We start from the raw sequence: 26,432 nt of genomic DNA, 5'->3' as shown, positions 1-26,432 counted from the left end.
AGGAACTATACTATACTGAAGAAAATAATGCTTTGGATGAACTTAAATGAATTGTGGACAGTGGTTCCACACAATAGGTAAAAGTTTTTTTGAACTGCAAATGATCTTGTTTGACTGACATGAACACTTTTTACTGTAAATACACAACCAAATCAAGTTCATTTAAATGAAAGTAGTATTGCATTCTCTAATTGTGTGGGATTCTGTCCAATTATTTAGATCATGTTCTCTGAACTCAATTTTTTTTTCATTAGTACTAATTAATGGTAAAAAGTATTCTCAAATTTCACGTGTTTGTTCTGTTATAAAAAAAAAAAGACAAAAACTGTTATAGAGGCAAAAATCTTTATTTGGGCACACCTCAAACTCTAGATAAACATTTGTATTGTACCAAACAGTTCAGTTATAGCATCTACAGACCACACATTCAGGGCATTATTAGATGAATTCACCATCTGATATCTCTTATGAACAGTCGTTTCAAACGAGCATCAGAAAAAAAGAAAAAAGTCAACTACTGTATTTACAAAATGTCTCAATTATCTATGTCTGCTCTTTGTGTTACAAACAGTTACTTCTGTTCCATCAAGTGCTGCACAGTTGAAATAAAAAGTTTAACTAAGAGCTTAATTTTCAGTGCCTGTGCTTTTCGACAAAACCAATTTGCATCAAACTGAAACAGGAGCATTTGTATTATTGTGCTCCAAACGATTAGAAATAGATGAGATGGACAGATTGAAAAATGTGACAGACAGATAGAAATAGATGAAATATACAAACAGATAGGCAGAGATAGATGAGAGACAGAAATAGATGCGATATAAATAGGTGAGATAGATAAAAATGTAATAAATAAAACGTGATATATAGAACAAATAGAAATAAACAAGGTAGACAGATAGAAACAGATGTGAGATAGAAATAGGTAGATAGACAGAAATAGACAAGATAGATGGACAGTTAGAAACAAATGGGATAGATAGAAATACATGCGGTACATAGCCATAGATGATGCAGACAGATACAAATAGATGGGTTAGATAGACATATAGAAATACATGGTATAGAAATAGGTAGAAATAGATGAGATGGATAGAAATTGATGGGATAGATAGTCTTGTGTGTTCCAAACAATTACTTTTGCTCCATCAAGCGCTGCACAACAGCTGAAATAAGTTTAAGTAAAGAGCTTAATCTTCAGTGCCTGTGCTTTTCGAGATCACTGATTTGCATCAAACTGAAACAGGAGCTTTTGTCTCATCTCATCATCTCTAGCCACTTTATCCTGTTCTACAGGGTCGCAGGCAAGCTGGAGCCTATCCCAGCTGACTACGGGCGAAAGGCGGGGTACACCCTGGACAAGTCGCCAGGTCATCACAGGGCTGACACATAGACACAGACAACCATTCACACTCACATTCACACCTACGGTCAATTTAGAGTCACCAGTTAACCTAACCTGCATGTCTTTAGACTGTGGGAGAAACCGGAGCACACGGAGGAAACCCACGCGGACACGGGGAGAACATGCAAACTCCGCACAGAAAGGCCCTCGCCGGCCACGGGGCTCGAACCCGGACCTTCTTGCTGTGAGGCGACAGTGCTGACCACAACACCACCGTGCCGCTAATAATAATTATTATTATATTGTTTGAATGCAGAAAAGATTGTGCGCCAAATAGACCCACAAGTCGTTTTTTCCTTCTTTTTAAATTTAACCGTTTTAGTTGATGAATTACTTAGTCTTTGGTTATTTCATCATTCTGCCATTATGCCGATGATTACGACTTTCCTTTAACGATTGTTCTTTTGTTTATATGCCGGATATGATCCATTAAAGCGACCTTGGATTCGTTTGGAGCTTGAGGTTTCAGTTTCATTCTAAACTACATTTTTGCACGACATTTGTATTGTTAGCGAATTAGTTAATCTTATAGCTCTAAAGATAGATAGATAGATAGATAGATAGATAGATAGATAGATAGATAGATAGATAGATAGATAGAGTGGACACTAAACAGATCTTGTTTTACGGACTTCATTCGAGGTAAGAGGAGAATCCTTCATTTCCAGATTAATTCCTGTAATCTTTGGGTTCATGCTGATTTTAAGGAGTTTCTTTGTGAGGGAAACTGGGAGCGCAGATTGTGTGGTGAAGATTGTATTTATTGATTTATTTGTTAAAATGAAGGTGAATTATGTGCTCGCGCGCTCTTCGCGGAAGTGAACTTGTTAACAAAGACGATGGAATTTTTTACTTTCTTTTTTAACTACGCGGTTTGTTGTATTTTTCTTCAGCACTTTGAAAAATAATTGCATAGATCATTATAGCTCGCTAAAGTAAAGCTTCAGGAGCCCGATAGTGCTTGTCCAAAACATTTTACAGCCCCTTAACTTCGTTAAAAGAAACTCTCAAACTAGATTTGGACACAGTGGAACACAGTAATATAATAAAGTACCGACGAGCACACAAATAATCATACTTTCATTCTTTCTGCATCACAATCCGCATTGCACAAGAGCTTCTGCCAAATCTAACTTACTGGAGTAGATTTTTAGGATATTATATCATACAATCCACATGTCTATAAAGAAAGCGAGAAAAAAAATAAAAAGAACCTTCCCGAGCCAGCTGGATATCTTAACAGAAGGTCAGGCTGGGAATGGGAGAAGAAATGCGAGGAAGAAGGGGACACACACACACACACACACACACACACACACACACACACACACACACACACACACACACACACACACACACACGTGTGCGGGTACCAAAGTAGGTACATACTTACAGAAGTAAGAATAGCCTACCTCTGCTGGCCAATTACACAAATTATTCTTATTAATAATAATAATAATAATAATAATAATAATAATAATAATAATAATAATTAGTTGATGTTATGTAATAAAACAACAATAATAATTGTTGTTGTTTTTAAGAAAGAGTAACAATAATCGTTGTTTGTAATAAACTATTATTATTATTATTATTATTATTATTATTATTATTATTATTATTATTATTGTTGTTGTGTGGTAGCCTACAACACTGACCTAAATACCGCTTTTCCTTCCAAATGACTAAACAATTGTTCCTCCGTCTCCCACCAACAACACTCATTTGTAATTTCTCATACTGTTTCACGTCAGAAACCTAGAACCTTCACTGCTGGGGGTCTTTTCTGTTTTAGCTCATTTTTTTTCCATTGTGAGGAAAATGATGCATTAGTGAGAAACATCATTCTCTCTCTCTCTCTCTCTCTCTCTCTCTCTCTCAAGAAAGAGAGAACCGTTTTTCTTGAAATCTAAATCTATAAAAGGGTTTATAAATCTGGAGTGAGTTTCCCGATGACGATTATTCTTAGCGAGCTACTCACAACTTCCAGCAGGACGCAGGCGACGTTACGCACAAGCCGTTTTTCCTCAGCCTTCATTATCTCCAAACTTACGAAGGCTTTTTTTTTTTAAGTTCTTTATTTAATCTGAAGCTGCACCTGAGCTGGAAAAACAAACCAAAAATTTACCAAAATCATAATAAGAACGATAAATATTCTATAAACTAATAATGAATAAAATAAACATTATTTATAAAAACAAGAATAAACTATGACCGATTGGTTATCCGGAAAAAAAACAAAATGCAGATATGCCCTAGCATGATGTTCTTTAATGATATATAATGATATATGATTTTTATAGTATACATGTAGATAATGGAAACTGACACTCCTACATTTTATTCTCCAACCGCCATGATCTGCTCCAGAGCAACCTTTCGGCCAGGCACCTGACCCACATTACCTGAGCTCTCTTGTATTCTGCCCGTTTGATCAAAATTAAGATAATGAATCTCCTGTTTCGTATTTAGATCCTGACTCAAACTTTTTAAATAATTACTATGGCAATGCAAAAAGTCCTTCTCTAGAGAAGTACTTTTTGCATTCAATGACATGCTTTCCAAAACATTATGGAGAGAAGTACTTGAGGAAACAGATACCAGTAGATTATATGACTTATTTCACAACATGCTCACCTCTATATTTAAGAAATGTTTTCCCCTCAAAACAGCAAAACCCCACCACAGGCCCGGCGCCATGGGGGGGCGAAAGGGGGCGTCGCCCCCTCGTGGCTACAGCCCCGCCCCCTCAACGGAGACTCAGATCACTTAATTGTTTTCTTATGAAAATATAATGTATTATAGACGTATTAATAATTTGCATTTTTATTAAGTGGTTGCGCATTGCACAAAAATACATTTCACATAAATCACTACTAAAACTGGCACGGTAGAACAAATCTGATTGGTTGTTATGATTCTTACGTTGCAATCATAGAATTCAACTGTATTAAGGTAGGATTATTTCAAAAAGCCTGAATTTAATATTAACCCTGTTTTATACATATGTATCAATCCTAACTACTGGGGACTAGTTATTGTGGGTGTGTGTGTGAAATGCTGACACAGCCGCGCACACACAGACCTGTGATAAGGACAAGGGGAGGGGTCGTGCGGGCGGGGGGTTTTACATGTAGTCTACACTTACAAGTGCACTGTCTCTGCAATATCCTGTAATATGCAGTCAGTTTACGGGAGTAGTCTTTCCCCCACCGAATTAAACGAATTCAATCACAATATTGTGAATCCATTTTCTTTCTTTGTAGGCTAAGTTTATCTCCGTTTATGTTGGTGTATGTGTTCATATATGGTCCGCTTTGTGCGCAAATAGCGTAAGAATATGTGTCGTTGACGTCACCCCCCATGCAGCGGGGGTGAAAATTCATCACTTCAGAGTGTTTAGTCCCCTACACGCCTAAACTGGGATCGCGGATTAAGTGGTTAGCGTTACTTGCATTGACGTTTTGTTTTCATGCCGCGGAGCTATTTGTATGTATTTTAAATGTAAAGGACTTGCCTGTAGGTTTGTGTGTGTTGTTTTATGTTTGGCATCTTTCCGGTTGTACCGCGTGTCTGTGAGAAAATCGGAGGGGAGGGTTAACAGGTGGGCACGGGGGTTGATAAAGCGCAACTGCCCTGGTAATATGCCACATGATTTTCCCGGACTAAAGCAACCTTCGGGGCCGTGGTTTTGTGGTTGGCGCAGTTAATTGTTTGAAACATGTTGTCAGACCGCCATCACTACTACACACTATATGAAAAATATTTGCCCCCTTGCGATTTCTAATTGCCCCCTTAGTAAACTGTTCCTGGCGCCGGGCCTGCCCCACCACATGCTTGCAATAAACCATGGTTAAGCAAGGGTTTACTCAAATCGAAGTCTCCAATACCGATGAATAGAAATGTATATAAAAAATTCTGGAACAAACTAAGTCACTTATTGAGAATTGCAAAAAATATTATTTTCATAAAAAGTTTTCATAACGTAAATAAAAAAAAAACCCTGGAACATTATCAATGAAGTAATGAATCATACGAAAAGTACAAGTCCAAACCCACAAAAGGTGCAAGTTGACAACAAAATTCTTACAAATAATGAAATGTGTAATCAATTTAATAAGTTTTTTTTGTCAATATTGGTCCAAATTTAGCAAATAAAATTAATACTCATCACAAAGATCCCCTAAATTACATTAAGACCTCCCACAATGTCTGATTGTCCTCTTTCAAGCCCCCAACCTCCACTGAAATAGCTGATATTGTTCTAAAGCTAAAAGATTCTGCTGCTGGATATGATAATATTAGTTCCAAAATTTTAAAGATAGCCCTTCCTCAGATCCTTACCCCTCTCACTCATATCCTTACCTTGTCACTCCAAAGTGGAGAGGTCCCAAGTGGGACAAAAATCACAAAAGTAATTCCTATTTTTAAAAGTGGTGATCCAACATCAATGAACAGTTATCGACCAATTTCAGTTTTACCCAGTCTATCTAAAAAAAAAATTTAAAGACTCATATACAATCACCTTTTGAAATACTAATACTAATAATATTTTCTATAAACATCAGTATGGATTTCGTAAAGAATTTTCTACCTCTCTGGCTCTTATACAACTCACTGACAAAATATCTACAGTTATTGACAACAAAGAATTTACAATAGGAATATTTTTAGATCTTTCTAAAGCATTCGACACAGTAGACCACTCTATACTCCTTAGAAAACTATCAGCCTATGGCATATGTGATATTGCTTTAAATTGGTTTAGGAGTTATCTAAATAACAGAAAACAATATGTAACATTGAATGAAATTAAGTCTTCCTGCAAAGAAATCCAATGTGGCGTACCACAAGGATCAATTCTAGGCCCCTTGTTGTTCTTGATTTACATAAATGATCTTGCTGAAGCCTCCTTGATTCTTTTTTTTAATTTGCTGATGACACAAATATATTCCTCTCTCACAAGAACTTTGATTCTCTTATATGATTGGCCAGTCAAGAACTAGAAAAGGTTGTTACATGGTTCCAAGCAAACAAATTATCCATAAATATAAAAAAGACAAACTTCCTCATTTTCAACAGTAAAAATAAAACTTATGACAGCATGAAGTCCAAAATTGTCCTTGATAATGCCTCTCTTATGCAGGAAACCCAGGCAAAATTTCTAGGAGTAATTATTGACAATAGACTGAGCTGAAAGCCCCATATTTCCATGTTAAGTAAGAAGATTGCTAAAACTATTGGGATATTGGAAAAAATTAGATATCTCCTTGCTCAAAAGACTATTGTCACTATTTATAACAGCCTCATTTACCCCTACCTTATTTATTGTAATATCGTGTGGGGTAGCACCTGTCAAACCACCTTACCTCCGACTGTTTCTTTGCAAAAGAAGTTTGTGCAGATAGCTGCTACTTCTAGTTTTCTTACTCATGCAAAGCCCATATTCCAGCAGCTAAAAGTTTTAAATATCATGGATATCAACAAACTACAGCTTTGTCTCTTTGCATTTAGGTTCCTTACAAACAGTCTCCCTTCAACATTTGATAACTTTATAAGCCCTAACTCACTGGTTTACAATTACTCTACCTGCCAAAGGAGTCAACTTCATGTTCCTCTCTTTAGAACATCTTTAGCCCAATCCAGTGTAGAATATGCATTAATGTATGGAATAGTCTTGATTCCTCAATCAGAGCCGCCACATCATTGGTTGGCTTTAAATATGTCTTAAAAAGCTATTTGCTGTATTGCTCAAGTACCTATTAACTTAATTATTTACTCAGATAGTATGTTTAATTAGATAGTATTAGTTATTTAATCAGATAGTATGTTTACTCTTACACTTTTCTGCTTGTAAACTTATTGTTTTTAATATTGTGACGTGTGTGTGTGTGGCAGCACGGTGGTGTAGTGGTTAGCGCTGTTGCCTCACAGCAAGAAGGTCCGGGTTCGAGCCCCGTGGCCGGCGAGGGCCTTTCTGTGAGGAGTTTGCATGTTGTCCGCGTGGGTTTCCCCCGGGTGCTCCGGTTTCCCCCAAAGACATGCAGGTTAGGTTAACTGGTGACTCTAAATTGACCATAGGTGTGAGTGTGAATGGTTGTCTGTGTCTATGTGTCAGCCCTGTGATGACCTGGTGACTCGTCCAGGGTGTACCCCACCTTTCGCCCGTAGTCAGCTGGGATAGGCTCCAGCTTGCCTGTGACCCTGTAGAACAGGATAAAGCGGCTAGAGATAATGAGATGAGATGAGACGTGTGTGTGTGTTGGATGGGGGAGGGCTAATTATAAGCCATTTAGGTTTCCTCCCCTCCTCCAGCATGTACTTTGTACCTTTACTTTTTCTTTTTTTAAAGGTCCCATGGCATGGTGGTTTGTTGATGCTTTAAATGGGCTCGTGGAGGTTTCCGGATGTTATATCCGCAGCCTTTCTTGAAATGAACCCTCGGCACGTAGATATAGCCTCCTGGGAGAAAGCCCCATTTCAGCGCTTTTCCCAGTGCGTCGTTTTGCTAATGAGAAGCAGGAGGCGGGGAAGGGTAGAGGGTGGGGGCGGGTCTTATCATTAATATTCATGACATGTAAACGTGTTACCTCTGATTGGCTAACAGCACTGTGACGCTACCTCCAGTGGGTCAGAACAAGCAGATGTGGGTGTCTTACTATGGTGAGAGAGAAGGAACAAACCACGAAGGGAAAAATACCGCACGCTGACGTCATTAAGGTGCGACGCGAGGAAATAAAATAAATTCAACAAATGTTTGGGTTTTTACTGAACAAACAAACAAATAAAATGAACGAGTGACTTAAAAAAAAGAATGTGGGTGTCTTTGTAAAAACTGTTTTGATTGGCTATTATAACAGAGCATGCTGCATGCTTTTTGGTTTTGTAGCACAGAGTACCTGGCTAACTGCAGGAAGCGGTTAGCTGCACAGCTAATATAGCCATTGCAAGGCTAACGTGGCACCGATTTTAAAACACGGCAAAACGACTTAACAGTTATACACTTACTTGTTCGGTGTTTGTGGCTGATGCGGCAGGGATGCTTGGTACGGACCCAGGCTTCAGTGATAGTTGATGTGCAAAACCTGCCCTGTACTGTCCCAAGTTGTGGAAACATTCATCAGGAAAATGCTTCCGACAAACATACACCGTCTTAGGTAGACTCGATGGCGTATTATTGAAGTAAATAAAATTAAGCCACTGCGTCTTCAGGGGCTCTCCCGTCGGCAGTAAAAACAGACTCCTTTCTGTGTTGTCACATCCATGTACAGCACAACTTCCATGTTTGGTGGCAACTTTTGAGCTGGGCGGGCAATCCATACAGTGGGTGGGAATCCAGATGGGGGGCGTGGGGATCATCTCCCTTGCTGACGTAGGCAAGGGAAGAGTTTATCAACGCGCTGTTTTGATGCGCCATTCTCAAATGTTGGGCATAGTTTTGTTTACACATTATGAAATTTCTAGCCACTGGGGTGACTTAAGAAGGTCAGAGGAACTCATTTTAACGTTAAAAACCTCAGAAAGTGAAATTTTAATGCCATGGGACCTTTAAACTATGTGAGAAGAAAGAAAGAAAGAAAGAAAGAAAGAAAGAAAGAAAGAAAGAAAGAAAGAACGAACAACACTGTCTTTGTAATTGTCAGGCCTATCTATCGCAGATCGAGTCTATAAAGAGCACACGGTGAACTTTTCCTGCATGAATCCAGAAGCAGGGGCGTAGCCATCATTTTAGAAGTGAGGGGGACAAATTGTTCAGAGGTCTATTGAGTGATTTATCATCCTCACAGCAAATTCCCCAGTGTTGAATTAACACCCAGAGTGTTTATATAGGTCCAATTGCACCTATATAAACACTCTGGTCTGGGTGTTAATTCAACACTGAGGAATTTGCTGTGCTCTCACATTCAATTGCACCTCTCCTTAGCAGCTAAAGAACCACATAACCACAAACAGCACAGCACCAGGGAACCGACTTTAGTTCTTTAAAATGATATACTATCAAAATCTAAAGTCAAAATCTACAAATCTATAAAGTAAAATTTATAAATAGAATTAAGAATAGTAGTAGTGACGTAGCTAGTTATATTCTCTTCTCACCTGTGACCCTGCATAATCATCCCTGTTGGCCTCTGATCCACTGTCTCCTCTCTCACCCTGCTCTTTCTATTGTGGCAATAAAGATTAAAAAATATGTGGAAAGCAACATTTTGAAATAGAATTAGGAATACAGTAATAATAATCAGCAAATTCATGTACTTTAAACTTTAACTACCACAAAAATAAATTTAATCTTTACAAAAATAACAGTCAAAGGAACACAAATACATTTATATTCTTATTTTCTACACAGAAGTGAGTAATCTTAGAGTAGCCAAAATAGTAACGTTACTCAAATAAGAGTATTGTTACTTTAGAATACTATTACTCAAGTAAAAGTAAAATGTATTTTGCAACAAAACAACTCTTAAGAGTACAATTTATCCAAAAAGTTACTCAAGTAAATGTAACGGAGTAAATGTAACTAGTTACTACCGCCTCTAACGTAGCTACCTAGCTTAACTAACTAAATTGACATCTATTTGTCATCTTTTAGCTAAACATTATCTACATTCAACAGCATTACTCAACTTACACGGTTTGTTTGGAAAAAACTGTCTAAAGTCTTTAGCCTCTTGGCTGGTTTGCTGAATATACAGAAGCACTGCCCAGATCTGAATCACACCAAAGATACTCATACAATATTTTCTAAAGCGTCTCTGATCACACACGACAGCAGTGTTTGTTTGCCACCTTAGCGCTGCCTGCTCATGATGTGTTTAGAGGCGGCTCGGAAAAACACGTTTACACATGTTAAAAATGAACTGAGTGGTTGTAATGGCTGTAAAAAGTGCGGGGGACAGAGGGCACAAATACGGGAAGTGCGGGGGACATGTCCCCCGTGTACCCTGCATCCGCTACGTCCATGCTTGTAAAATATCTGCACACTCATACCGTCATTCTGTGCACACTGTATACTTTATCTATTTCATACTTGACTTACTTGGATCACTTTACACCTATTGCACCATTTTTTTGTTTGTTTTTTGTATACGCTTTTTATCTGTTTTGTACTATGACAGCTAAGGTCAATTTAGAGTCACCAGTTAACCTAACCTGCATGTCTTTGGACTGTGGGGGAAACTGGAGCACCCGGAGGAAACCCACACAGACACGGGGAGAACATGCAAACTCCACACAGAAATGCCCTCGCCGGCCACGGGGCTTGAACCCGGACCTTCTTGCTGTGAGGCAACAGCGCTAACCACTACACCACCATGCCGCCCGCATTATTAATTATGTTAAACGCTGATTCTGTCTTCTGTGTCTGTTTCATGCGCGTGGCTCTGAGACCAAGAACACAAAAGTGAATGAACGCGCGACTCAGGGGAGGAACGCAATGCAGGAGACATGGGGTTTCCATGGTAACCATCAGTGCAATTTCATGAAGCTGTTAAATTTACATTTGTGAAGCAGCGCAGTTTTGTCCCCATTGCTTGGGCCAGATCAAACTTAAATTATTCTTACTCTTGCCACATACATGATTTTTTTTTTCAAAACTGATGATATTCAGTTCAAACACCATTAAAAGTAATTTCAGGAATAGATCTCTTGTGTGGTGTGTAATTCACCCCTCTCATTTAAATATGTCAAAATTTTTTCGGCGCGCGCTTTGGCATCACAGACCTCAGGCCATTATTAAAAAATGTTCTGTTTCCGGTCCACCGGCCGGGTGAGTGCCGTTTGTGCGGTTGAAATTTTTTTTTTAATGCCGGTTTTTCGACATTTTTTTCGGGTTCGTAAATCTAAAATCGAACTTGACATTTCCGCATTCCCAGGGCTTTCCACTAAGGCTCATACTAGCCAGCCATGACAAATAAGTAGCCAGCCGGGGGGGGAGTAAACACAAAATAAACTCCTGTGCACGCAGTTCCCAGGATTAAATGTATTTTCCACAGACTATTTATTTATTCACTTTACTCAAATACAAAGTAAAATGGCAGTAAATCTTCTTTCTTTTTTTGCGTATTGCATCATGAGGCGTTCCTGGCTTGTAAATCTCTTATTTTCGGTGCATGACACATTCACGCAGCTGAGCATGCTATGAATTAACAACGACAACGGTCTGCAGTGGGGCTACACAATTAAACACTCAGCGAACATTTCTCCATTTGTGTATGAAAATACACTCCAATGACTCAGTTTGGTTTCATTTACAACCAATGGTGTCTTTTGATGCCAGCACGTAATTGAACGAGAGAAGACTGGTTTACCGGAGACAAAATAAGCGTCATCTCTGCTTCTGTTCCCTCCGACACACTACTGCCTCCGCCAAGTGCACGCACATACACCGCATGTCGGGGCCGCGGATGAGTTGCTCTCCCTTGATTAACGAAGTCGGTGGGGAATTTGTGGTTATTATCGGTACAAACAGCGCGAATCACAACTTAAATGAGTGCGGTTCAGTTTGACATTATTGTCAGTCCGTTAGATAAACATTTAATTTAATTAAAATCGAAAATTAATATTTAGAGCCTGTGGGCTACAAAAATAATAGTCATTAAAGTAGCCGGCTGGACTTAATTGTGTAGTCGGCTGTATGGCCGGCAGCCGGCGCTTGTGGAAAGCCCTGCATTCCGCGCAGAATATAGAATCAAATCAGCTCTGTGCATGCGCCGTGCGGCACAAAAAAATGGCAGCCACCATGAAGGAAGGAGATCCGGAGTTTTCAAACATTTGCTTAAGTGTGAAATCGCAAAATGGTATTCTAGCGAACATCAAAATAGTAAAGATTCAGAAAAACAAATCATTCAGTGATCATTTTAATAGTGAAATTTCATCCGAACTAGGCCTAATGGTCGATTTAGAACTAGAAAAAGTCTGTGTGTCGGACATTTTAAGTACCTTTGTAAAAGTTTTGCAAATGTTGCAGTCAGCATTTAAAATGCTAAGTTAAAGTTTTTGTATAAGTTTCAGTTGATTAAACGGTCATATTTTATTAAATGTGTCTGCTTTTGTAATAAAAAAGTACTGAAAGAAAAAGCAAACACAGCATTGCAATTTCTTATCCATCCATATATATAATCTATCTCCTTCTCACCCCCGGCGGGGGGGTGGTATCCATGTCATCCTCAAGCTCGGGTCCTCTACCAGAGGCCTGGGAGCTTGAGGGTTCTGCGCAGTATCTTCGATGTTCCTAGTACTGTGCTCTTCTGGACTGAGGCTTCAGATGTTGTTCCTGGGATTTGCTGGAGCCACTCTCCCAGTTTGGGGGTTACTGCCCCAAGTGCCCTGTTAAGATTGCGCTGCGTGCTGTTCAGATGCGTTACCAGGAGATCTCCGAGGACAAGAAGAGAGCGAACCACATGAGTTAAATCAATCTGGTTTATTCTCTGCGTGTCCTGACACATAGCTGCGTCAGGGCGTATATATACACACTTCTGCATAGGGAGTATCAGCAGTAGAAAGTTATGGAATGTGTTTTGCACACTCAGTATCAAGGTCACACAGGAGTTATGCACAGTTCAATAACCGCGAGAACATACTCTTTTGCTTTTCTCTGTACCTTCTAGTTTCACTGAAACCACATTCCTGGTTCCTCCTGTTCTAGGGGGTGTATGGTCTGCTCTTTCATGTATAATAAAACAACTCCTTATATGGTGAGTTGACCAGGATATGAAATAGGAACAGAACATACGAAAAGTACAAAATGTACAGAGCAGCACGTATTATCTCTGGCCTAAAGTTAACCCTAAACTGCTACACTACACGACAGTCACCCTTGGGCCGCACATTTACAAGAGTAGGTTTAGGAGTATTCAGGATTATATTCTTACAATCCCCTCTTTAATACTCTGACGCAAGCCCAGAGTATTATTCACACCCCAGTGTATTGACAACCTTACCTCTGGGTCTGTATTGTCTGTCAGGAAAACCTTAATTTGAGTATACGAGGGCCACAGGCTGAGCCATGTCATATTAACCTTAGAATAGTTAGATGGGGCTATTCGGACCGGAAAAGGATCGCTGCTGTCATGGGGTAACAAAGAACACACATAACAAGGTATACTCATATTCATTGATGTTTTTACAGTGAAGTTTATATATTTCCAAAACTCGTTATCCCTTGGGTCCCGGTGTATTGCTTGTGCGGGTAACCCTGCCCCAAGCGTTGAGATCAGCACGATGATGAAGAAAGTCATACTGGTCACTGACTTTGTTCTCTAATGCTCACAGGGTGCAGACGGCGAAAAATGTCACAGGCTCCCGTGCTTTTCAGACTCTTCAGCCCAGAACTTTGCAAGACTCACCAACCATCCCCTCTTTGTAGATCAGCCGAAACTGGATTGCTCCAGATGCTGGAAGGGGATCCCTGAAAAGGCCGTCAGCTATTGTCACAGCAACTTTCTGAAACACAAAAGTCTGTTAAGCATCAACAATATAGATTTCTATTACATTGGAGCCTTCTTTATTCTGCTGGCATGGATCCACTGTGGAAAAAGGTCCGTTAGTACAGCCGTGCGAGTTACAGCGAGTACATCGGTGGGCCCACTGTAGGGTGACTCCTCCATGGGAGCGTTTAGTTTAGCGAATCTCTTTACTAAAACTCTGTCCCCTACCTCAAAGGGGTGAGTGTGTGCCTCTGGAATGGGAGGCTTTTTGGAATTTACTCTCGCCCAATACTCATCCAGCACCCGCATGAGACCCACCGCGTACTCGCTGAGATGTACTTCAAGATCACCCGTTCCTATAACCTGCATGCCTCTACGCCAAGGGACAGGAAAGGGGCGTCCCATGACGAGCTCGTACGGAGATAAATTGTCGAGAGCGACCTGAGCAGTCATGCGCATATCAGCGAGGACCAACGGTAAAACTTGGACCCAATTTTTCGTGCCTGCGTCTTGCATAGCCTTACGCAACTTACCCTTAATTGTTCTATTCGCGCGCTCCACAATGCCAGAGGACTGTGGATGGTATGGGATATGAAAACGCCAATTGATCTTGAGGTCTTTACATAGCTCCTGCGTTACCTTAGAGGTGAACGGCGTTCCCTTATCAGAGTCAATTCCTACCGGAAGACCGTAACGTGGGATAATTTCCTGTGTAAGTTTGTTCACTGCTGTTCGGGCGTTCTCTTTGCTGCACGGGAAAGCCTCAATCCACCGTGAAAATTTGTCAATCATGACCAAAAGGTATTTGAACGGGCCCTGCTTTGGCATGTGAGTGAAGTCGATCTGCCATTCTTGGAAAGGCGTATCGGGTATGGGAAGGTGCTGATGTACCGCGCCTGGTTTAGATAGATTATTCTGGGCGCACGTTAAACACTTGTCCAGAATGTTGTGTGCGTCTGTGTGCAAATTATTGATGCAGAATGTTCTGTTCATATCCTCCACTACCCCTCTTCGGCCGCGATGAGTGGGACCATGAAACTCGCGGACGAGAAAGGGAGTACAGTGACGAGGTAAACAAAGACGGCCCTGTGCGTCAAGCAAAACGCCACCCTTCTCTGTCGCGCCCTGGGCGTCCCAGAACTGTGTATCTGCCACAGAGGCCGAGGCCTGGATAGAAATGAGATCTATGTCAGGTAAGACAGCGCTAACCATGCGATCAGTAGAAACTAAAGCGCAATTAAAGCCTGGAGGCAGGACACCGGATGCGGCTGCAGCTTTAGCGACTCGATCAGCGAATGAATTGCCCTTTACTTCAAATGAGTCCCCTCTTGTGTGCGCGCGTGTCTTAACAATGGCCAACGTGCACGGAAGGAGACAGGCGGTGATTAAATCAGTAACAAGTGAAGAATGAGAAATGGGCTTACCGTCGGCTGTCGTAAACCCCCGAGACGCCCAAATGCGGCCGAAGTCGTGCGCCACGCCGAAAGCGTAGCGTGAGTCGGTGTAAATAGTAACGTCTGTGTCTTGAGCCAAAATACATGCGCGAGTCAAAGCATAGAGCTCCGCAGCCTGAGCAGAAGAAAAAGGCAAAGAATGAGCTTCAACAATTTCATCAGGGAGGCGACAAACAGAGTAACCACACAGGAACACACCATCCGCAGGGCGGGAACAGGAACCATCTACAAAAAGAGAATCGCCTGTGGAAAGAGGGGTGGAGTGTAAGTCTGGGCGGATGCTAGTCTCAAAAACGATATTAGAAAGACAGTCATGTGAGTCAAACGCAACATCGTCATCCTGTGAGTTAAGAAGACGCTGAAGAGCGTGGGCGACAGAATCAAACGACGAGGAGGGCTTAACAGTGAGATGCTCTGTGGCCAAAAGAATAAACTCATAGCCAGAGCGACGCTGAGCAGACAAATGCTGAGTGCTAAGATTCCGCAGAATGTACACGACGTCATGTGAAGTGTGTAAAATGAGCGGATGCGACAAAACAAGTTTTTCAGCGTCCGTGACCATGAGAGCACACGCAGCAACAGCCCTAAGACAGCCAGGAAGCCCTTGTGCCACAGCGTCAAGAGTTTTAGACAGAAACGCGCAAGGTCGCATGCCCCCCCCGTGCTCCTGAGCCAGCACCCCAGAGGCGGTCCCCTTCTGATTGCACACATACAGGTGAAACGGCAAACGATAGTTCGGCAGCCCGAGAGCAGGGGCGGAGCACAAAGCTTGCTTCAGAGCCTTGAAGGCTGTTAGCATGTCCTCAGTCCAGACCAGGGGCTGAGTCAAAGGATCTGAGTGACTTATAGCTGAACGCAAACACTTGTCATAGATTGAACAGTCAGGGATCCATTGACGACAGTAATTGATGAGGCCCAGAAATGCCATGAGAGCGTGCTTGGTTGCAGGTACCTGAGTGTCCATAATGACTTGAACGCGTTCCGGGCTAAGCCTCCTGGAACCCTGGGAGAGGTCATGTCCCAAGTAGCGAACAGTTGTGAGGCAAAACTGCAACTTCGTGCGGGAGACCTTGAAACCCTTCTGCGCCAGGAGTGTGAGGAGAGACAATGTGGCGGCAGCACAAGCGTCTTGATCCTCCGCCGTTACCAGAAGATCATCCGCGTACTGGAGCACCGTGGAGCCCCGGGGAAGACAGAGATCAGCCAGCGCGTCCCGCAATACGGCAGTGAAGACCGCCGGTGAGTCAATGAAACCCTGTGGCAACCGCGTCCACGTGTATTGTCTTCCCCTGTGTGTGAAAGCAAACAGGGGCTGAGTCTCATGGCCCACAGGAACACTGAAAAAGGCAGAGCACAAATCAATCACAGAGAAATAAGCATGGTCACACGGAATAGAAGACATAAGAGAAGGAACGTCAGGGACCACTGGAGCCACGGGAACGATGAGTTCATTTATTTTACGTAGATCTTGAGTGAGGCGCCATGTGCCATCCGGTTTTGGGACCGGGTTCACTGGGGTGTTATACGGGCTGACACAAGGAACCACGACACCTTGCTGCAAAAGAGATTGTAGAATATTGTCAATACCATCGAGCTTACTAGGAGACAGAGGGTATTGTTTAACATAAACAGGTGTAGAGTGTTTAATAACAGCTTCATACGGAGAGCAGCTCACAGAGCCCACATCGTCCTTATGATCCGCCCACAGGGTGTTAGGAAGAGCAGAGAGAACAGGGGAAAGAGCTTGGGACGTACAAGCAGCGTTCAGAATGTTATGTGGCAGCACAGAACTGGATAGAGCAAAAACATCAGGCGGAGCACCGTCCGGAGTATCAACAATCATGTGTGAGCCGCTAAAGGAGATCGAGAGTCCGAGAAGACTCATGAGGTCGCGACCTAAAAGATTAAAAGGGCACTCTGGCATAAAAATGAAAGAGTGTGAAAAACGCAATGAAGGGTCCAGAGTGCAGATGACAGGTAAGGGTGGTGTACAACTAGAGTCAAAAGGAACCCCTTCTATCCCCACAGAGCTAACAAACCGTGTAGATAAAGGACCCTCATAATCCCTCCCTACTGAGGACATAGTGGCCCCAGTATCAAGTATAAACGGATACTCCCTTCCTGCCAAACACAGAGGCACAAGAGGGAGCTCCGCGTTACGAGGAGAGCTAAAAGAGAGATTTAACATGGCAACGGCTGTGGATTCCGTACCCTGGGGGCAGCCCTATAGCGGGGCGTGATAGCGCTGGTCCTGTCCGTTATTCTGCCGATAGCCCTTAGGTCCGGGATTCTGGCCTTGCAACACATCCCCTAATTCTCCCGTCCTACTCTGCTCATCCCTCCGCCGCGCATAGCATTCCCTCATCCAGTGGCCCTCCTTTCCACAATAGTGGCACCTGCCTGTTTTCTTCCGGTTCCCACCCGACCATGTGCGAGGCCCGGTGCGTGTTTTGTCATTATTATGACGATACGACCCGGGGCCCTGTGGGGCCACAGATAAACATGCTTTATTAGTCTTACAATCTAACAACCCATCACTTTCCATTGTCCTCAACCGTTCACCCGCTTGGCGAAGGACCAAATGAGTCCTATCGCTCAAGTGATGTTTCAAAACGTTCTGAACCTCAGGGCGGCAGTTAGATAAAAAGGTGGACAGGAACATTGGATTGGGTTGAGTCATGTCCAATTCTAACCCACCCAGGTGCTGCCAAACTTCACCAAAACGTTTCCAAAAGGCCGACGTCACTTCTGACTTTTCCTGTTTACAGTTAGTAACCTGCGACAGATCACGGTTCGCTTGTTTCATAGCCAGTAAATACCTAGTTAACTGCTCACGCAGGAGCTGCAAAGCATTCGGTGTGTCCCTCCAAAAAAATGTCGACACGGTGCGCTGACGCGGACGGCCACCTTCCTGAGCCGGAGCTATTTCTTCCTTTATATTCATAGCGACGTCATTTCTAGGTTGCAACACATCGACTATTTCGAGCAAACGCTCCTCATCATATAATCTGTGTCAACTGATGAGGTGTTCAAGTGTGCGAGCTGATCTGAACAGAGCTGCCAGACATACACATACAGAGGGCTTCCAAACCCATACTGCACACCGCACATTTCACTTACTTCAATAGTTAGTCCATCTGGAGTGGATGTGAGATTTACTTCTAATTTGCACATTAAATCATGTGCTAACAAATTTACTGGACATGTATATGAGATGAGGAATGAGTGGGACGTAACTATTCCTCCCTCGCTTTACATGGGAGGTTAACTGAGAAAGTTTTGGTTTTGGAATAGTCTTTAAAACAGGTCTCGGGGTGTAAACACCCTTTGATTTATCCCATACCTTCTTCATGTCAAACCATTTATCATACCCTGCGCGCATATAAGGGCGGTCCCAATCCGGATCGCCTAAGCTTTCATAAATCATACGGTGCGCTGAAGCAAGAAAGCCTGGATTAAACGTCCCATCACGGGGATACGATGGAATCTGAGGATTTGCCTCCGTCCACCCAGCCAAATTGTCCAGCCACGGCGTAACGTAATAGCCTAAACCACACTTATTCATCCATTCCGCCGGGGTGTCTGTGACCTCAGGTTTAGGATACGAGCCCCCCATCGTACAGTAAAGCAAACGGATCTGAACAGAAACAAACAGCAGATATTTATCTAAATTTCTATAGCACGCTCTTCCTGGACTCGAACCAGGGAAAACAAAGCCCTCCTTAGGGCACTACACAAATTTCTATAGCGCGCTCTTCCTGGACTCGAACCAGGGAAAACAAAGCCCTCCTTAGGGCACTACGGAACTACTTCCAACCAGGTAGTCAATCAAACATGTCTTACCTGATTGAGAGTATCACGTCGAGGTCACCAAATTGTTAAGATTGCGCTGCGTGCTGTTCAGATGCGTTACCAGGAGATCTCCGAGGACAAGAAGAGAGCGAACCACATGAGTTAAATCAATCTGGTTTATTCTCTGCGTGTCCTGACACATAGCTGCGTCAGGGCGTATATATACACACTTCTGCATAGGGAGTATCAGCAGTAGAAAGTTATGGAATGTGTTTTGCACACTCAGTATCAAGGTCACACAGGAGTTATGCACAGTTCAATAACCGCGAGAACATACTCTTTTGCTTTTCTCTGTACCTTCTAGTTTCACTGAAACCACATTCCTGGTTCCTCCTGTTCTAGGGGGTGTATGGTCTGCTCTTTCATGTATAATAAAACAACTCCTTATATGGTGAGTTGACCAGGATATGAAATAGGAACAGAACATACGAAAAGTACAAAATGTACAGAGCAGCACGTATTATCTCTGGCCTAAAGTTAACCCTAAACTGCTACACTACACGACAGTCACCCTTGGGCCGCACATTTACAAGAGTAGGTTTAGGAGTATTCAGGATTATATTCTTACATGCCCCCACTACCACGGGGACCACGCAACCCTTGACCTTCCACATCCATTCCAGCTGCTCTTTCAACCCTTGATACTTCTCAAGTTTCTCATGTTCCTTCTTCCTGATGTTGGCATCAGCTGGGATCGCCACATCTATCACCACCACCCTCTTCTGCTCTTTGTCCACCACCACTATGTCCGGTTGGTTAGCCAGGATCTGTTTGTCAGTCTGGAAGCTGAAGTCCCACAGAACCTTGGCCCTGTTGTTCTCAGCCACCTTCTGTGGTATGGCCCATTGGGACTTGGGTACTTCTATTCCATACTGGTTGCAGATGTTCCTGTATACTATCCCAGCCACTTGGTTGTGCCTCTCCATGTACGCTGATCCAGCTAGCATCTTACACCCTGCTACTATGTGCTGGACTGTTTCAGGGGCTTCTTTGCACAGTCTGCATCTTGGGTCTGATCTACTCTGGTAGATCCTGGCCTCTATGGCTCTTGTGCTTATGGCCTGTTCTTGTGCTGCCATGATTAGTGCCTCTGTGCTGTCTGTCAGTCCTGCATTATCCAGCCACTGGTAGGATTTCTTGATATCAGCCACTTCCTCTATCTGACAGTGGTACATGCCATGTAGGGGTTTGTCCCTCCAGGTTGTCTGTTCCTCCGCCTCCTCTGCGCTCTCATCAGGGTTCTGCTGCCTGAGACATTCACTTAGCAGTTCATCCTTTGGGGCCATCTTTCTGATGTATTCTCAGATTTTCGATGTTTCATCCTGGACCGTGGTCTTGACGCTCACTAGCCCTCGGCCTCCCTCTTTCCGCTTAGTGTATAGTCTCTGGGTGCTGGACTTGGGATGGAACCCTCCATGCATGGTGAGGAACTTTCTAGTCTTGATATCTGTGGCTTCTATCTCCTCCTTTGGCCAGTTTATGATACCAGCGGGGTATCTGATGACTGGTAGTGAGTACATGTTGATGGTTCAGACCTTGTTCTTACCATTCAGCTGACTTTTCAGGACCTGCCTTACTCTCTGGAGGTATTTGGCTGTGATTGACTTCCTTGTGGCCTCTTCATGGTTTCCATTAGCCTGTGGGATGCCAAGGTACTTGTAGCTGTCTTGGATATCACCTATGTTGCCCTCTGGTAGGTCAATCCCCTCAGTCCGGATCATCTTGCCTCTCTTTGAGACCATCCGGCCACACTTGTCCAATCCAAATGACATCCCTATGTCATCGCTGTAGATCCGGGTGGTGTGGATCAGCGAGTCTATTTCTCGCCCGTTCCTGGCATACAGCTTGATGTCATCCATGTAGAGCAGGTGGCTGATTGTTGCCCCACTACGGAATCGGTACCCGTAGCCGCTCTTCGTGATGATCCGACTGACGGGGTTCAGGCCTATGCAGAACAGCAGTGGTGATAGCACATCTCCTTGGTATATGCCGCACTTGATGTTGACTTGGGCAATGGGTTTTGAGTTGGCCTCTAGGGTTGTCTTCCACATTTCCATTGAGTTCTGGATGAAGGTCCTTAGGTTCCTGTTGATCTTATACAGTTCCAGACATTCCAGTATCCATGTGTGTGGCACTGAGTTGTAGACTTTCTTGTAGTCAATCCAGGCAGTGCACAGGTTGGTCTGTCTCTTCTTACAGTCTCGGGCGACTGTTCTATCGACCAGTAGCTGGTGCCTGGCTCCTCTGGTGTTACTGCCAATCCCTTTCTGTGCCTCGCTCATGTATTGAGCCACATGCTTACTCATTTTTGCCGCAATGATGCCTGACAGGGCCTTCCATGTTGTGCAGAGACAGGTAATTGGCCGGTAGTTGGATGGGATGGGTCCCTTCTGGGGGTCCTTCATGATTAGGACTGTCCTGCCTTGGGTTAGCCATTCTGGGTGGGTCTCATCCCTCAGCAGCTGGTTCATCTGTGCTGCTAGGCATTCATGGAGTGCAGTTAGCTTCTTTAGCCAGTACGTATGGATCATATGGACAGCCTGATGCTGTCCAGCTCTTCATCTTTGACACTCTTTCTTGGACGTCTGCCATTGAGATGGTTACTAGTTCTTGTTCTGGGAGGTTGCTGTGGTCAGCTCTTAGGTCCACTAACCATTGGGCATCGGTGTTGTGTGATGGCTTTCTTTCCCATATGTCTTTCCAGTATTTTTCCACCTCAGCTCTTGGTGGGTCTGACCGGTTGTTGTTCCCCTGCCACTGAGAGTACACCTTGGCTGGTTCAGTGGAGAACAGCTTGTTTATTCTCCTGGCCTCTCCCTCCTTGGTGTATCTCTTCAACCGGGTGGCCAGAGCTGTTAGTCGCTGTTTGGCAGTTTCGAATGCCTCTGGTATGGAGAGTGAGTTGTACTTCCTGGGTGCCCCTTTATTCACCATGTTCCCTTTCTGTAGTTCAGCTAACTGGCTAACTTCTCTCCATGCTGCCTTTATCTTGGCCTCTAATCGTCTCTTCCATGGTGGATACTGTTTATGTCCCGAGCCCACCTTGTGTCCAAGCATCTCCATGATTACTGTTGCTGTACTGTGTATCAGCTTGTTGGTCTCAGTGATGGTTCTTGTGGAGATTGTCTTCAGAGCAGCATTCACATGCTACTTCTGAAGGTACTTGGCAACTCAGCTTCGGTATTCGTCGGGGGCTCCAGGTTTCCAGTTGGGTCACGATCTTCCTTCTCAGGTCAGCAGCTCTTGTGTTGAGGCTGTTAGGGCCTGGTACCCAATCTCTGGTTGTGGGGATGATGATGACATCTTCCCGCTGACCTGTCTTCCTGGCTCCCCCTTGCCGTAGCATCGTTGTTGTATTTCATTAATCTCTAGTTGTGATAGTAGATTTTGATTACGGATGTTGTAACACTGGGCTAACAGCTGTTTCTTTGTTAGCCTTGATTGTAAGTTTCGAAGTATCCAATGGTCCCACATTCGCTGCATGTATGGATTGCTTGTATAGTAGCATTCCAGCAAATCCGTATTTTCTGTCCTCAGACATCAATGTCTTGTTCCAGTAGCCCATTTATCATCAGTTTGCCCTGGTTCCCTAGCAACTGACGCAGACCTTGTTGACCCGGGCGACTCTATCACTCTATCAGTTATATCTTCACTCATTCCTGAGGTAGGCTGTTATATCATGAGGGGTCTTGCCTAAGGGCCCTTACTGGATGATGTTTTGCCCCGACCGGGATTCGAACCCCGATCTCCCGCGTCGTAGTCAGTGAGCATTACCACTGTACTATACTGAAAAATTTTTTGCTCACCCGGTGGACAGGAAACGGATTTTTTTTAAGGATGGCCTCAGTGATTTTAAAATGCTGGCTACAGCCCTGAACTTGCCAACATTTTAAAAGCCGGACTCTCGAGCCGGAGTCTCGGTCCTATTAAAAGCCTCTGTTCTACAGCCAGCATTCACTTTACATTTTCTCAAGATATCTAGAACACTGAAGATATCGAAAAACAACACGAGAGAACACTTTAACATTGTGTTATTACATGTACATCAATTTATTTTTGAAGATTTCAGTTATTTGTTAAACACAGCTACATTTTTGTGTAAAGGTATAATTTAATTTCTAAGCTCTACCGAATAAATTTGTTTATTGAGAGTAATCCTTGAGTAGAAACATAGATGAAACAAAGAGAATGATGTTAAAGTACTTTTTGGATGAAATATATTGTATAAAAGTTTCAGCATGTTTCTCTCAATGATCCAAGTGTAATGAGAGAGAAACTTTTCCTATATTTTAGAAATAATATAAGCCCTCTTTGCATATTATATAGAAACTGGAATTCATGATCGTAGGTATAAGTAAAATTAATCTATTTATTCATGTTAATTTATATAAGATTTCACAGATTTTATGAGAATTAAAAGATCATATACGATTTAAAAATTTGTACTCTATGTCTACCACGTTTTAAAATAATTCATGCAATGTACATTGTGTGAGTTGAAAATTTTCCAGTTAGAGTGTCGTTTCTAAGGGCAGTGCTCATTAGTGTAATTTAAGTCAGGGGCAGTACTCATCCGTCTAGCTGTTCGTGAACTTTTACTTATCGTTTAATAATGATAAAAATTAAATTCGTCATAACTTTATGTATTAACAAATTTTCGTGTTTGAGGGCTTGTTAGAAAGGTCTTGAGTACAATGCTATTATATTCATAATGTATATCTACATTTAAAAACGTTCAAGATGCAGTAAAAGGCCAAGTGAGCATGTGTGGAAGTGCAGCCTACAAAGCAGCCTCATTTCCGTGTTTCAACATCACGAGCATTTTGAAGATAAATTCTCAATAAATCTACACAAATCAGGAGATAAAAAAAACCGACGCCAGAAAAACACAACATTCTCCATCCCCAATGCAAAGTGACACCAGAAGAACACAACATTCTCAATCCCCTATACAAAGAAGACAATAGCTACTTTCCATCACATCTGAATCAGGAGAACAGGACACAGCGCTCAGCATCACCACATGCAGGCTACACCTAGGAGAAACAAGCCAAGAACTGGTGCCAACAATGAAGGTTAGTTCATCAGTATTTCTTCCTATCAGTGGTAGTGAAAAAAGATTTTGAAGTGCAAATAAGGCATAAATGTGTGTGTGTGTGTGTGTGTGTGTGTGTGTGTGTGTATACACACACACACCTGTGACCAATAGATTGAAAAATAAACATAGTGTTTTTGTAATCTCAGCAGTGAGTAGGAGTACACGTGCACATTATAATACATGAATACTCTTGTGCAGTAATGCTTCAGTAGACCCCAAACACCACTGGGAGGAAAAAGCGCAATATGGTCAATTATGCTTTATTTTTTCCCAGGGGCATGTAAAGCAGCATACAAAAATATTAAAACGAGAGATGTTCATGAGGAACTGATTGAGTTTCTACACTGTGCACCCCAAAGACCTGGAGGGTCGAAATATGAGAGTCAGGAAATTGTAATTACTGCCCTTGTTCACTTCTGATAATGAAAGACATTCCTTTATTTAAGTAACTGTGTTACATGTTTTATTTTGTACAGTGCTATTGGCACACAACAGAAAACTGACTAATGTTCGTAACTTTCATTTCAGACAAAGAAGCAGGTACATAATGCAGCGAATAGATTGTCACCTGGTTGTGATTCTTGAACATCTTTGTAATGGATGAGCTAAACAAAACATTTATACTTTTTGCAGTCAGCCTATATATTTCATTGAAATTTAGATATATTGACTCATCAAAGAAATTAATAGTTTTACAGATATTTCAATGTAAATTTATTATAAATAATGTGCCTTTTTACAGTCAAACCTTATTTGCTCCACAATGGAAATTAATATAGACCCATGTTTTTAAAGAAGAAAAAAATTACTTAGCATGATACTTAGCATGATATATAGTTTTGATTTGAGCATTACTTACAAGTAAAATGATATTTTTCCCTGTGTTAATTACTATAGTTAATTTCTGTTGTAAAACTTGAGTGAATTTTGATGGTTCAGTTTGCCTAAAATTTTCAGTCACAACATTTGAAATTAGTAATATATTGTTTAGCTAATGAATTTAAAAAAAATTTACATAATATACATATTGAACATTATTTTAGACACTTTCTGAACTTTCAAAACATGGTTTGTATACAGATATGACTTGAGTCTTTTCTTTGAGCTGGATTGTATTTTTTAAAGTTGAGTATTAGCAGTAACATAATTGTATTCAGTTGGAACCTGCTGTAAATAAAAGTCATTCATTACATGTTCATGTCTTGTTTTCATTTATTTTTAAACCAAAAATAATAAATTATGAAGGTTCTCACTGGGTTCCTAAAACATTTTTTTCATAATGTTAAGACCTAACATTCCATAACATAAGAAAAACTCTAAAAAAAAATTTTTACTACAACATTCCCTGGGATCGTTCCCAGAACTTTAAAGTAAACGTTCTCTGAATGTTTATGGAATGTTCAATTGTTAGCTGGGCAGGCAATTACAGGCAATATCAAAAGGCAAGGTACAAAACCAGAAAAGCAGCACAATAAGCAAAAGGTTTGGCAAACTCAGCCACATGCATTTACTTCCTATTGACTTGGTGTACTGAGCATGCTCAAATAGTGTGCTGTGGTGACTGAGTCCAGGTGTGTGCAATCAGGGAGTTGTGAGCAGTGAAGCGGAGGATGGTGTTGTCATCCATGGCAGGCTGCTGTGAATGCTGGGAAGTGGAGTCTTGATTGCAAGCAGGTACAGATGTGACAGTTTAGCAAATGCTGTTTGACTCCAATTCTACCATAGAAATAACGTGGTCCTGCTCTGCTTATTTGTAGTCACATCTAGATTCACGTCAATTTTGAAGCCATCTGTACACAGAACATGGCACACTAACAGATGTTAGAATGTTAATTTTACCAATTTCTATTAGAGAGAATAGTTAACTGAGCATTTAAAGAATAAGTGAGAGCCATGTGAGCGACTTACCTTCGAAGCCTTTTTGTCTTCCAATATCTACAACCTATACATAAAAGAGCAACAGCACAAAGAATGCTCGCAACAATAACACCAACCAGAATGTCACTGTGTGGATCTGGAAAAATGTGAACAAACCGGTTATAGAACAAAAAAAAAAAAACAGGTAACTATAGCTCCCTATCCAATGTCAGGAATACAGGCGACAGATGGATGCAAAAGCAGCAGAGAGTTTAATAAAGCAAAGCTGGCAGACAAATCCAAAATGATATGCAAAGGTAGAGTCCAAAAACAGGCAA

The 26,432-nt window shown here is 42.1% G+C and overlaps 2 protein-coding genes across 7 annotated transcripts in view; one reads left to right on the top strand and one right to left on the bottom strand.

Annotated features, from left to right (window-relative positions):
- Window positions 1-1,879: 1,879 nt before the first annotated feature.
- The window catches only part of LOC132886624 (uncharacterized), a 64,329-nt gene continuing 39,776 nt past the window's right edge, over window positions 1,880-26,432 (top strand). For 3 of the 5 annotated variants that reach the window (XM_060921523.1, XM_060921515.1, XM_060921517.1), the window contains exon 1: window positions 1,880-2,047. The gene's annotated coding sequence lies outside the window, so the exon portion shown is untranslated. Of the gene's footprint in view, window positions 2,048-10,721; window positions 10,867-23,879; window positions 24,215-26,432 lie in introns of those variants that run through there. The other 2 variants (XM_060921522.1, XM_060921521.1) reach the window with 2 other exon arrangements.
- LOC132886623 (protein NYNRIN-like) lies at window positions 12,813-19,709 on the bottom strand. 2 transcript variants are annotated; one of them, XR_009654716.1, is made up of 4 exons: window positions 19,131-19,709; window positions 16,240-16,576; window positions 15,258-15,402; window positions 12,813-13,849 (listed from the first exon to the last, which is right to left on the bottom strand). XR_009654716.1 is itself a non-coding variant. In XM_060921506.1 (2 exons), exons 1-2 carry the CDS (start codon window positions 16,213-16,215, stop codon window positions 13,827-13,829), a joined length of 981 nt encoding a protein of 326 aa, XP_060777489.1. In that variant the 5' UTR covers window positions 16,216-16,233; the 3' UTR covers window positions 12,813-13,826. The 2 variants fall into 2 exon arrangements, 1 of the variants encoding a protein (XP_060777489.1); XM_060921506.1 differs by lacking the exons at window positions 16,240-16,576; window positions 19,131-19,709 and having other exon boundaries at window positions 15,258-16,233.

Source organism: Neoarius graeffei, chromosome 5, assembly GCF_027579695.1.
Source record: "Neoarius graeffei isolate fNeoGra1 chromosome 5, fNeoGra1.pri, whole genome shotgun sequence".
In the NCBI taxonomy this organism is placed as follows: domain Eukaryota; kingdom Metazoa; phylum Chordata; class Actinopteri; order Siluriformes; family Ariidae; genus Neoarius; species Neoarius graeffei.
Note: the sequence above shows the minus strand (reverse complement) of the source record. Positions and strands in the feature narration are given on the sequence as shown.